General features: G+C 41.6%; 1 protein-coding gene across 1 annotated transcript in view; it reads left to right on the forward strand.

The window, feature by feature from the left end:
• Positions 1-391: 391 nt before the first annotated feature.
• The window catches only part of hsd17b12a (hydroxysteroid (17-beta) dehydrogenase 12a), a 30380-nt gene continuing 18714 nt past the window's right edge, over positions 392-12057 (forward strand). The window contains exon 1 of the mRNA XM_061774120.1: positions 392-731. Within this exon, the coding sequence (XP_061630104.1) occupies positions 554-731 (178 nt within the window). The 5' untranslated portion in view covers positions 392-553. The remainder of the gene's footprint in view (positions 732-12057) is intronic.

The following is a 12057-nucleotide window of genomic DNA, read 5'->3' on the forward strand; positions in this document are numbered from 1 at the left end:
GAGTCACTCATGTCTTAGTAGGCATGCGATGAAGTCACCGACCGACGTTTCGCGCGGCCAATCGGCGGTCTTCCCTTTGGTCGAGGTCGAGGGCAGCGCGCCTTGGCGAGCGGCTCCCACCAATGAGAGGCGTCTTTCATTCATAAAGCGGCGTGGGCACTCCAGCGGGGTTTCGTAACGCACCCTGAAACCGGCAAACCTGTTCGGCTCGCCTGCCAATGGCGACGCGTCCCAGCCTCCTTTGGACCCGCCCTTCTCACGGAGCAGAAGGCGAATGATTGACGCGAAATTAAAGCCAATGGAAGGCGAGGAGGCGCTTGAGAGGCGGTGCTCGCGGCCAATAGAATCCGAGGTAGGCGGGGCGTGGTCGAATCAGGCTCAGCAAGTGTGGAGGGGGGAGGAAGTGGAGGAGCGTGATGCTACAACCTCCTTATAAAGCCACCCTGACGTCCTGCCGTGGAAATTAGAGGCTTCCAATTGAGGCACTCACCCAACTCGCACGCACACTTCCGGACCGAACACCACCACCACCGCCGCTCTTATCTCCGCCGCCATGACATGGAGCGACGTTCCGGACATGCTCCACGGGGCCGAGACGCCTCTCTTTTGGGTCGGCGCCTTCGCGGTGGCCTCGCTGCTTCTGTGGCTCCTCTACCGGCTCCTCTCCGGCTTCAGGGTGTGGGTGCTGGGCAACGGGCAGCTGATCTCCCCCCGTCTGGGCAAGTGGGCAGGTGAGTCCCCCGTGCCTCACTTCACCTCCACACGGCACTTTGAAGCCAGGTGTGCCCAAACTTCACTTTTGACGCATTTTTTTTGGGGGGTGGGGGTCGGCTTTGGTGTGCTCAATCAAGTATGTTGCGGTGGTTGCATAACCGGCAGGTAAGCAGTTGATCGCCTGGCAAGTTGAGGACTATTAGGTTCAATTGTGTGTGTGAGTGGGTTTTCACCTACATTTTCTTTTTGGGTGACCCACTTTTTTTTTGTGGGGGGCGGCTATAGCGGACTTTTGAGCCCCATTAAATCCTCACAAGCCACTTGCTCTTATTTTTATTTATTTATTTTTTTTAAAAAACGTGACCTACATTTGGACGTTTAAAACGCATTTATTTTCAATTTTACGGAAAAGGTTGAACGTTAGGTGGAAATCTAAACGCGTTTGACCTTATTTTTGTATGGATGGTCTCGCTGGAATCGCCCCTGCCAGGGTTTGACCCACTTCTGTCTGGACAAAAATACTGCGCAGTGTGACAGTAACCCAGCTTGCCCCGGCCCCCCCCCCCCCCCCTTTTTTTTAATTCATGAAATCCTAAACTAATAAAATAAAAAATGAACGTATATTGATGAATGGTACCTTTTAGGATGACTAATGCTCATTTTGTATCCTCCCTCCCCTTCCATGTCACTGATGTTGCGCACACATACCGGTGCACATCGATGAGTCATGCACTCGTTCACCGCTTCGTCATCCGTTGACCATATATGCCTAGTGATCACTTTCACACACCCTTTGCACCCCTCATTTTTAGTGCGTTGAGAAATCCAACGGCACGTGGATGCATCACCGTCATTCAGGAATGATTTAATTACATCACAGCTCTGATAAGTAGATTCTTTTCATGTGATGTCTTTCTAAACTATGTAAAAGTGACCTATTTGTGGACACTTGTGCAACTCTTTTAGTAGTCGAGCCAACACTGGCTGAAAATAAGCCAAATGTATTCAAAGTGATGAGTCAGTAGTTTTGTGGCACATACAGTAAGTGAACACCCAGAATTTGAGCTCCGATTGCTTCACAATGTGAACACAAAGCTCTCTTGATTCATTTTGCCTTGAATTGTGTTGCATCAAATAAGGAAAGTGGAGTTGAACCAGACCTGGATCCCGTTTAAATTGGATCGAAAGAGGACAGTGGACTATACAATCTTTTTTTACAATCATCTTCCAATATGATGGCAAAAGCAAGTCCTTTATTCTGTTGGTTGACTTCCTGGGAGTACTGGTTTTAACAAACTGACCTTGTTTATGATGAACCAACAGAAAAAGGATTCAGTTGAGTTTGCATTCACACTGTCATTTAAATCTGGATCCAGGTCTCTTTCTGATCCAAGTCAGGTTGATGCTGCCACTTTTTATTTACATTGCGCATCTCTTAGATGGTCCCTGGAGGTGATCTAAATTTGGTTTCGCTTCACAAGTGTTACCCAGATTCACATAGTCTTTTGTTAACATTGTATTAAATGAGGAAAGTCGACCACGATCAGGACAATAACTCGATTCTTTTCCAAATGAACTGGCAATATGAACGCAAACACAACTAAGTCCTTTTTCTGTTGGTTCCTTCACCTCTTGGTCGACCGTACAAGCATTCCTTGTCCATAGCTAACCAACACAAAAAAAGATTGTGGTCGGTTTGAGTTCAGATTGAGAGTCCATTTGAGCCACTTAGGTTGATGGTGCCACTTGTATTCACATTGCGCATCCTTGTGACTGTTGGTAGAGGTGCTCTGTTTGATCTTGCTGTAGAATGGCCGCCCCCTAGATTCACTTGGCCTTGTATTGACAGTGTATTCAAATGAGGAAAGTGGACCAGAACTAGATCCTGTTTTTCAAATTACCTTGGAAAGTGAATGTCAAAATTCTCTTTACTGTTGTTTCACTTCTTGTCCCACCTTCTTCTTTACCTTCTTTTTAACGATGAATTGGTCTTGTTCACAAGTCTTGAGACTTGCTAGGTGAATCTGGGACCTCTGGTATTGAATTTTGTGCCATATCATGTGTTGTTATGACGACAATTTACCTTGAATCTTTAAACTAACACAAAAAGAGACTCTTTTCACTTCAAGTTCACAGTGAGAGCTTATTTATAGTTGGACCCAGGTCTCCTCATGATCCACTTCAGGTTTGCATTGCACATCATTGATACTATTGCCAGAGGTGATCCCCATTTGGGTTCACCCAGGTTTACCTGGTATTAAATGATGAAAGTGGATCAGAACCAGGACTGAATACTATTTTTCAAATCGAATATGACTTTTCTTTTATTTCACTTCTTGGCCAACCTTAGTCCTTTTTCTAGAAAGATGAACCGACCTCGTTTATTGCGAACCAACAAGAAAATTAACTCAAATATAATTTGTTCGCAAAGCGAGTAAATTTTTCTCGTTGAAAGAAATAAAAAAAACACAAAGTTCTGAGCCTTCTGCGGCCATGCTAAAACTGTTTGTAAACCGAAAATAATATGTAACAAGGTAATTTCTTTAAAAAAAAAAAAAAAATTGTTCGTAAACTGGGTCGTTTGTTAACCGAGGTTCCACTGTACAGGCAATGCGTTCAAAATGGGGGTTCTATTTTTGAACTACCATGTATTCACGGTCGTGGCCATTAATGGTGCCCATTCTTTCTTTGCGACCATTTTTGAGGATGTTGACCACGCACTAACACCAGTCCCCGAAACCGGTTAGGTGTTGCGGGATGAGCACCACCGGCAGTTGAGGCCCATATGGGAAGCGTGTTTGAGAAAGGCTTACTTGCTGCAATGAGCTCTCTCTCCTCAGCTGGTCGGACCTGACGCACCAGTCGGGCCTGTTGATGCGGAGCGTGACGTGAGTTGTCGTCCTGTGGCACCATCTTCAAGCCGGGGGATACCCTTATTTTCTGTGAAAAGAAAGACCTCATCAGGGTTTCTTAAGATTGAATAGTTTACGGTTTTGTAGCTTTTAAAAATGGTGTCCAGGGATGAGCTGGTTGTATGAATTCAGTTACTCTGGCTAAGGCAGGGCTGTTCAAAGTAAAAGTACAATTGCAGATTTCAACAAAGCTTTAGTTAAAGTACCCTGTCATGGTTGGAATTAAAATGTAAAAATGCAGATTTTTATATCTTGAAACAGTTGACTCACACCCCAAATACTCAAGTGTAGTGCATGTAAAATATTTTTAAATATTTTACATTCCCTCAAAAATACTCACACGGCAAAATATAGTTTTGTTACAATCCGTAATGATTTCATTTAAATCGTACAGCACGTTCAAGGAAACCTGCTCAAGTAAAACTAATATTTAAGTTTTAAAAAATGCCTTGAAGTCATAATGCTGCCCTCTACAGCGTCTTTTTTTGTTTTAAATTGGTTTCTAACTTGGTAACGAAAATAAGATTACTTGCTTACAAAAAAGTAAATGTACCACAAAAAGTAAAAATACCCCCGCCATTATAGTGCGTAAAAAAAGCCATTTCCACTCACGAATGATTGGATTTAAAAAGTACAAAATGATAACGCCTTGAAGCAAAAGTACCCCAAAATGAGTTTTTTCACTAAATGAATATAACTGCTAAGCAGATGTTGAGCCTACATTTGATTGATTTTAGCATAGTTTGTAATCGAACAGCAAAAGCGTCCAAATCCTCCGATTTTCACAGCTCTGTTGTAACGTGTTGCGCAATGGAGGCCCCTCATTCTGCAGTGTGGTGTCATCTGAATGCAGATCTCATTGGGAATGTGCCTGTGGAACTACATTCTCACCTGCCGCTCTTTACGTTACGTGCAATTTGCTGGTAAACAATGTTAAAAGCTGCGTAGACCAGCGGTGTCAAACTCATTTTTGTCGCGGGCCACATTGTAGTTACGGATTTCCCTCAGAGGGTCGTTATGACTGTGAAACCATAAAAATCTTTAATCACCATCATTTTTGTATTTTTTTTTTGTACTGTTCGGCTGTAACAGCCTAACAGCCGAATCACCTCATCATATTACTACACCCGAAATTTATAAACTAGTTTTGGAATCAGAAATCAAGGGTAATGCGTTTTTCAACTATTGTTCATATTTGGTAACACAAAAATACTTGCAATATCTGTTATTTACGAAATATGACCATTTGAAATCTTGGTTACAGATTTTAACAAGAATCATGGAAGTTGACACACATAAAATCATGTGGCGGGCCGGATCTGGCCCCGGGCCTTGAGTTTGACACCTGTGCCGTAGACAGTCGACACTTGTGACTTTAAACTCGCGCGCGTCCGTGTGTGTGTGTGTGTGTGTGCGCGCGCGTGCGTGTGCGCGTGCTTATGTTTTTCCCGACACAGGTGGCGGCGTGCAGGGAAAACAGGTTTGTCAACACGTGCTCAGCTCGTTGTGCTTATATCTGCTAGCTAAGAGTTTTTTTAAAGAGTGAAAGTTCACTCTCATTTATTGAAATTTAAAGCACATGTGTGTTTCTAACACACAGTCGCTGTCCATTTGGGAAAAGGCGTTAACTCTACTTCAAATTTTGAGTTTTTAAAACATTTCTAACAAACAATGTACACAAAATGCGGAGAGTCATGTTTCTTTCATTGGGAATAAATGTAACGCTAATGTGAAGTACTGTGGTTTAGATTTGTGGGTGTGCTTTTCCGTGAATTCACCATTCAACCAAACTGCCACATAACCAAACTACCGCGGCGGAAGGCATGTTTTGTATATAAAATGTGCAGATGCTTGCTTACTTTTATTTATGTATTATATTATTACATATTACAGTGGACCGCCACATACTTGTGGTTTGTCACCTGCAAATTGACCTATTCCCAGATTTTTCTTAAATTTCTTAGAATTTTTTTTTCATTTTTTCATTTTTATTTTAATTAGTTTTTTTGTTGTTGAGGGGAACCAATCCCCATAATACTTATGGCACTTCAGCTCTGCTTATTAAAGAATTTTATTAGCCGCGGGTTTTCGCTATTTGTGGTCCCTATACCACTTTATTTAAAATTTGGTGAGTTTTGCTTTTTATTGGTGGAGGAAAAAAGCAACATTAGTGTGAATCACCACATGTATGTGGTTTGGATTCCTATGCTTTTTCTATACTGCTGCCGTCCAATGAAAAATATATAACTCCACATTTTGTGATTTGTTTTAAGATTTGTATTTTATTTTTTTTTATGTTCAACAGAATTATGGTGTGTTGTCTTGAAGCGAAAATCTATATTTGAATTCCTTGTTTTTAAGTTTAATACAATACAAATACAACAACACTGTATGTTGTTTTTGGCTAAAAAGACCAAAAATCACCCCAAAATAAGTCACCAAATTTTGTAAAAAAAATAAAATGGATTTTGTTGCTGATCAAAAAAATGCCTTACTCCAGATTTGGTGATGTTTTTATTTGTTGTTTTTAGAGTTACCTTGCTTTTTATTAGGGGGGAAAGTAAGACTATAGTGCATCATTACAAACTGCTTTGATTTGTGTGCTTTTTCCACAGAAAAGCATAACATTTTATTTTGTAAAAGAAACATGACAGGTGTTGCCATTGTGAATCACAACACTCAGCATGCAGCTCTGCATTGAGCAGTAGGGATTTTCCCTGGTCTTCCCCGTTTTTTAGAGCAGGCGACTCCTAGTGGTAGGATTGAGCTTGTGCAGGCAGTGTGAGTCAAGGCGGCTTCCCCCATTCAGCATCTCCTGCACTCGCAAACTAACAGCTTACTGTATGCATGCAAAACATGCATACAGTGAATTTGAGCAGTCTTTTTTTATTTTATTTTTTTTATAAACATAACAGGGATTTGTTTAAAAATAGTGTAGTCAGTTATTACTTGTTGCCATGATGCTTCTTTACAACCCAATGTAACATAAGACCACTGTGTGTTGTGCTGCATGTGCCTGTGTAAAAGTCTGTTATAGGCAAGGCACCGTCCCTCTTGTAACTTTATCAAGATAACAATGGCATTATATAACCGGCATGTAGCCGGGCTTCATTCATTGACTTGAAGGCAAATGTTCATATATCGGTGAATGATGTGTGTGAGCTATGTGAATGTCGTAAACCTTGTGAATGTGCCTCCCCCTTCCTGTTTTGTGTGCGTGTGTGGGCGGCAAGCGAGAACACCGCTGTTCATGTGCTGAACACGCTCAGCGACACGTGCCGCAGCCGGGGATGCTGGGTAAAAAAAAAAAAAAGGGGGGGGGGGGAAACCTTATGTTGTAGCTTCCCTTTCAACCTCCTCAGCAACACATGCACACACAGAGCAGGATAGGGAGGCTGTTGAATCGTATAGCTACAGTCTCGTCTCATTCATTTTTCTCGTATCGTCCGTATGATTTTGTTCCTCTTCGTTGTCACTTTATTTTTGTTTTGTCATCCCTCGTTCCCTTTGTGATGCACCAAAATTAATTGGGACCGATATCACGGTTGTCACATGGCAAAAAGAAGCGCTTGGTCTAAAGTATCAGATAAACACAAACATTGAATTTGTCTGTACATACGCATGCAAGGGCTGTTTTCACATCAAAACGGGACTTTGGTGACCTTAGTGTTTTTGGAACCTGAAAATGCAAACCTTTGGAAACGTATCAAAAAGTGGATATTTTCTAATAGGATGTGGGTATATTTTATGGCTAAAACAGACTAACTTTTGCCCAGCTGACAAAAACTGCTCAAAACCAAATTCATTGGAGGGTTGTTGTTGCTGCCTGACGCTCCATTAAAGGAACAATAGAATTGTTTCTGTCTAAATGTTAAAAATGTAACAAACAATAACAGCAGTGGTGGAAAACAGATTAAAGCCGTGTCTTTTTTGACCATTAATTTACATGGTAATGGAGTCTTGCTGCCTAAAAATTCAAATGTAAAAAAAACTTAATGTATGTTTTTTATCGTACGCTGCCATGTTAATTTCTGTCTATATGCTGAAAATGTAGAACAATTACATATTAAAAAAAAAAAACAGTAGTGGACTACAGAAAAACAGATGGAAGTGGCCATTATTATCCACCGATTTGTCGATTTGTTTTATTTTCAGATATGCCGGTGCTCAAGTAAAGTGGAGGGGGAAAAAAAAAAAAAAAAAAAAAAAGAATTGTGGGCAAGAAGTACCACAGTCACTGATGCGCTTTCAGCCCTTCATTGAACGGGACAAATATACGAAATGAGAGTGCGACTGGTTGTTTGTTTATATGTATGTGCCCTCCGATTGGCTGGCAACCAGTTCAGGGTGTACCCCGCTTCCTGCCCGATGATAGCTGGGATAGGCTCCAGGAGCTGCTGTAGACCACAACTCACAACCAGACGCTCACACGCAGACTAACTGGCCAACCTGACTCCAACTCCTGACATCACTTACTAGGCCACACCCCTGAAAGGCACATATAAAACATGCAAACTTTGTATGTACAGTAATTACACTTTACAAACCCAGTTTATTTTGTTATATTTGTTTGTTTTTTAGAAAATTCAATGGTATTTTCTTTATTAAAAAAATTTAAAATAGTTTTTATATACGACTAAACTGAGTTGCGAGCTTCGTGATAGACAAATTTCACTCGCAAGGCACAATTGTAATTGATGATGGCCTTATAAACACAAACATGTTTTTTAGTATGAGGCCATTATTATGCTGTCAAAAAGCTGAAAACGTGGAATGTGCACATCACAATGGAAAAAAACAATGATGGACCACAAGAAAATTGATTAAATCGTGAGTTTTCCTACCTTTCTTGAGCCAAGGCACATGCATACATTGGCAAAATCCACCAAATGAATGTCACAAAGTATATACAGTATAGTGAAATCTCATTGCACTTTTTGCTCACAAATGTACTGAAAAATTGTGTGGATGCCACGACTTATTCTGTAGTATGAAGGGAAACTGCTGGATGCACAGGTAAATTATTTGTGCTTTTTGACATCTGGTGGAAGAGCGTTTGTTTTGTGTGTCACTGGATGACGCTGGCATAGATAGATGAACAAAGATACGTTATTCGTCGTAAATAAGTTTCAGTTGACATTCTGAAACTGTTGACCAGTTGGCACCGATGTATCACATTGTAAACAACAATGGGAAACCTATAAGAATGGGTGTCATTTTGGCTGTTTGTTTACCCAACGGTGAGGATTGTTTTCATACACGTTTAATGAATGTAATTATTACCTCCAGTCAGTCAGTCACTGCATTGTTGTCGTGGTTTAGAGACCTCCATGAGCACACCGACTCCCTTTTGACATTGTTTGCAATCCAAACAAGGAATAATAATCTTCAGAATAATAATCTTTTGGCACAATCAGTTCATACTAATCAACATTCTCTCATGCCCTACTTGAGAAGCTTTGTTCTGAGGGTTGTGCATCCGATCAATGTCGAGTCTGTTCTCACTAAGATTTCGTACGAAAAGTGCATGGGAATTAGTTAGGGGGGCGGGTGGGGAATCTTTGTTTTTAGGTCTTAATGCTAATGTTGCTGTCAAGTTCCTGGACAAATTATGTTTTCGGAGGGATTTTTAAACGGTTTTCCCCCATTCAGAAACGATGGGAATCCAAATTGGTTGTTGAGTCTGTTGCCTTCATGAAACCTTTTGACAGCCAATGTTTTAAAGAAGACAGTTTTTGTTTCATTCACAATCGAAAACAGTTCCCTGATGTCTTAATAAAAGGTGTCTAACATTCTTTGGTCAAAATACACAAAAGATAAATAATTACAACACACTTAACGTCCACTTGTCACACTGGTTGAAATCTCTCCAATTTTTGATGTGGTGTTATTAGAGACTCCGGCCAGAGCAGAGGTTCAACCCTCCACATCCAGACTGCAAATGAACAGTGCTTGCATGAAGCCAGTGCTGCCTAAGTTACCCTTGCTTGATTAATTTCACACTTGATGAGTGGGTAGGCACTCCAGAGACCCCACTATTTCTGAACAAGCAACTTAAAAAGTCAATATTCCAGAACTTGTGGCTTTTAAGAAAAACTTTCATGTCTCACATGAACCTCCCGGGTTGTGAGGTTTCCTGAAAAAATCACCAGAAAGAAATTATTTTTTAAAACAATACTGGGTGCTTTTTCTTTTCAGTTCAGTTTTTATTTTTTTTATTTTTTGTAAAAGCTATTTTTTGCTGCATATCCAAATATAGCTGTTGGATCTATCTTGGGTGGCTCTGAAGTACAAGTCCTCAAGCCTCCCTGCTTCCCCATCAAGCTTTATTTTTGTCGACTTTTATATTACCCATGTGACTTTCTCCCTTGCTATTTAAAGAAATATACACGTCTGTGTGTGTGTGTGTGTGTCTCTCCATCCTCTGCTGCATCCCTCCGTTCCTCCCACCCTCCGTGTAACGTAGGAGGCCTCTGCTCGTTGATAGGCGAGTTTGGGGTGCGACAGATTACATAACACGAGCAGGGCATACGAGGACCGCAGTCTCTCCTCACTGAGAATCTTAATTGAGGATTTGCCGGATGTTCATTTTTACTACTGTGTCTTTAAGACGGCGAGGGCAACCTTTTTATCTCAAACCTTTGGGAATTTTGGACATTTATGAACGTGACACAGTGACGGTATAGGATGTTTCTTTTTTTTTTAAACACATGAACAGTTCCTCCTCAAATGCAGTGAAAATGATGAGCAAAAAGGCACACAGAGTTTACCTATATTGCCAATCCTGCTATGGCACGTGTTGCGTTAACTGACCCTTATGCTGGGAATTTGATGTTTTTGCAGACTTTTTTTTTTTTTTAAGAATTGCATGGTGTATACTGTAACTCCTACGGTACCAACAATACCACGATATGATGCATTGGATGAAAGTCATCTGCTCCCAGGGTCACTGGTGCCTGCGGTCACCATGGTAGCCCCCGAGGAACTCATGAGTAGCCTGTGGGCCTATTCTAAAAATAGCTCATCAGCTAGATGTTTTTTTGTTGTTGTTGTTTTGGTCCACGTACCAATGAGATGCATCTTACCTTTTTTTTTTTTTTTGCTATTCTTTAAAATCACACTTGCAATGGTGTAAAGTTGGAAATGACAAAATGGCGGGAAAAAATAGTATAGTGTACGATAGCGTACGTAAAGACAAGCTCGCGGGAGGAACAATTATCAGGTGATAATTTACACCCAAATAATTTGAGCAAATCCCCCCCACAATTGTGTATAAAACTGGTAGCCCTTCACATTAATCAGTATCCCTCAGTTTCTAAAAGGTTCTTCACCCCTGATCTACAGAAATTAACGTTTAAGTATTAATTTTTGTATGTGTTTTCATACTATACGTACTTACTGTATTGCCGTTGGATGTGGGAAAGGAGAACTACAGTCACAGATGAACTTTTCAGTCGTTTATTGAGTAAACAGTAAAGCACAAACAAAGAGCACATTTGCGCAAGAACTGACGTCGGCCACAGCTCACACCCAGACACTCTCACGTCAACCCACCAGGCTCCGCCTCTTAAAGGCAAATGCAATTATCTAAAGTGTTTTTAATCGAATGTTTTTAAGGCATGGGAGAGGGGTAATAATATATACATCCATCCATCCACGCCCGCTTCTCCTCACGAGGGTCGCGGGCGTACTAGAGCCTATCCCAGCTATCATCGGGCAGGAGGCGGGGTACACCCCGAACTGGTTGCCAGCCAATCGCAGAGCACATACAAACAAACAACCATTCACGTTCACACCTACGGGCAATTTAGAGTCAATTAACCTACCATGCATGTTTTTGGGATGTGGGAGGAAACCGGAGTAACCGGACAAAACCCACGCAGGCACGGGGAGAACATGCAAACTCCACACAGGCGGGGTCGGGGATTGAGCCCCGCTCCTCAGAACTGTGAGGCTGACGTACGCATACATATTTATTTATAAATTTTTATTTATTTATTTATTTTACTGTGGTCTATCACAGATTTTCCACAGGGCTCACTGCATTACCAAAAACAGGATCTACGATATGTCACTATGTAGGTGTTAGAGAAAACCTCATTGGACAGTGCCACTATTGATAATGCCGTCTTACCCATACTATTTTGTAATAGACGGCAATAAGCTGTATTTAGTTTTTCTCCCATTTTTCATCACATTTCTAAGTGTGTGTGTGTGCGCGCGCGGTGTTTCCCAGCATGCAGCGTGGATGCTGCAGCCCCAGTTGTCGTGGTGATGGTGCTGACGGTGACGCAGGTGATCTCGCTTGGTATTCAGGTGCATGCGGCAGGCAAGCATGCAAGACGGGAGGCGATGGATGGGTGGGGGCGGGCGGGCGGGGGTTTAGCTCCCAGACGAGGCAGTCGCTGCTATTTTTACTCCTCCTGCTGCT

This window comes from Phyllopteryx taeniolatus, chromosome 5 (genome assembly GCF_024500385.1).
Source record: "Phyllopteryx taeniolatus isolate TA_2022b chromosome 5, UOR_Ptae_1.2, whole genome shotgun sequence".
Taxonomy (NCBI): Eukaryota; Metazoa; Chordata; class Actinopteri; order Syngnathiformes; family Syngnathidae; genus Phyllopteryx; species Phyllopteryx taeniolatus.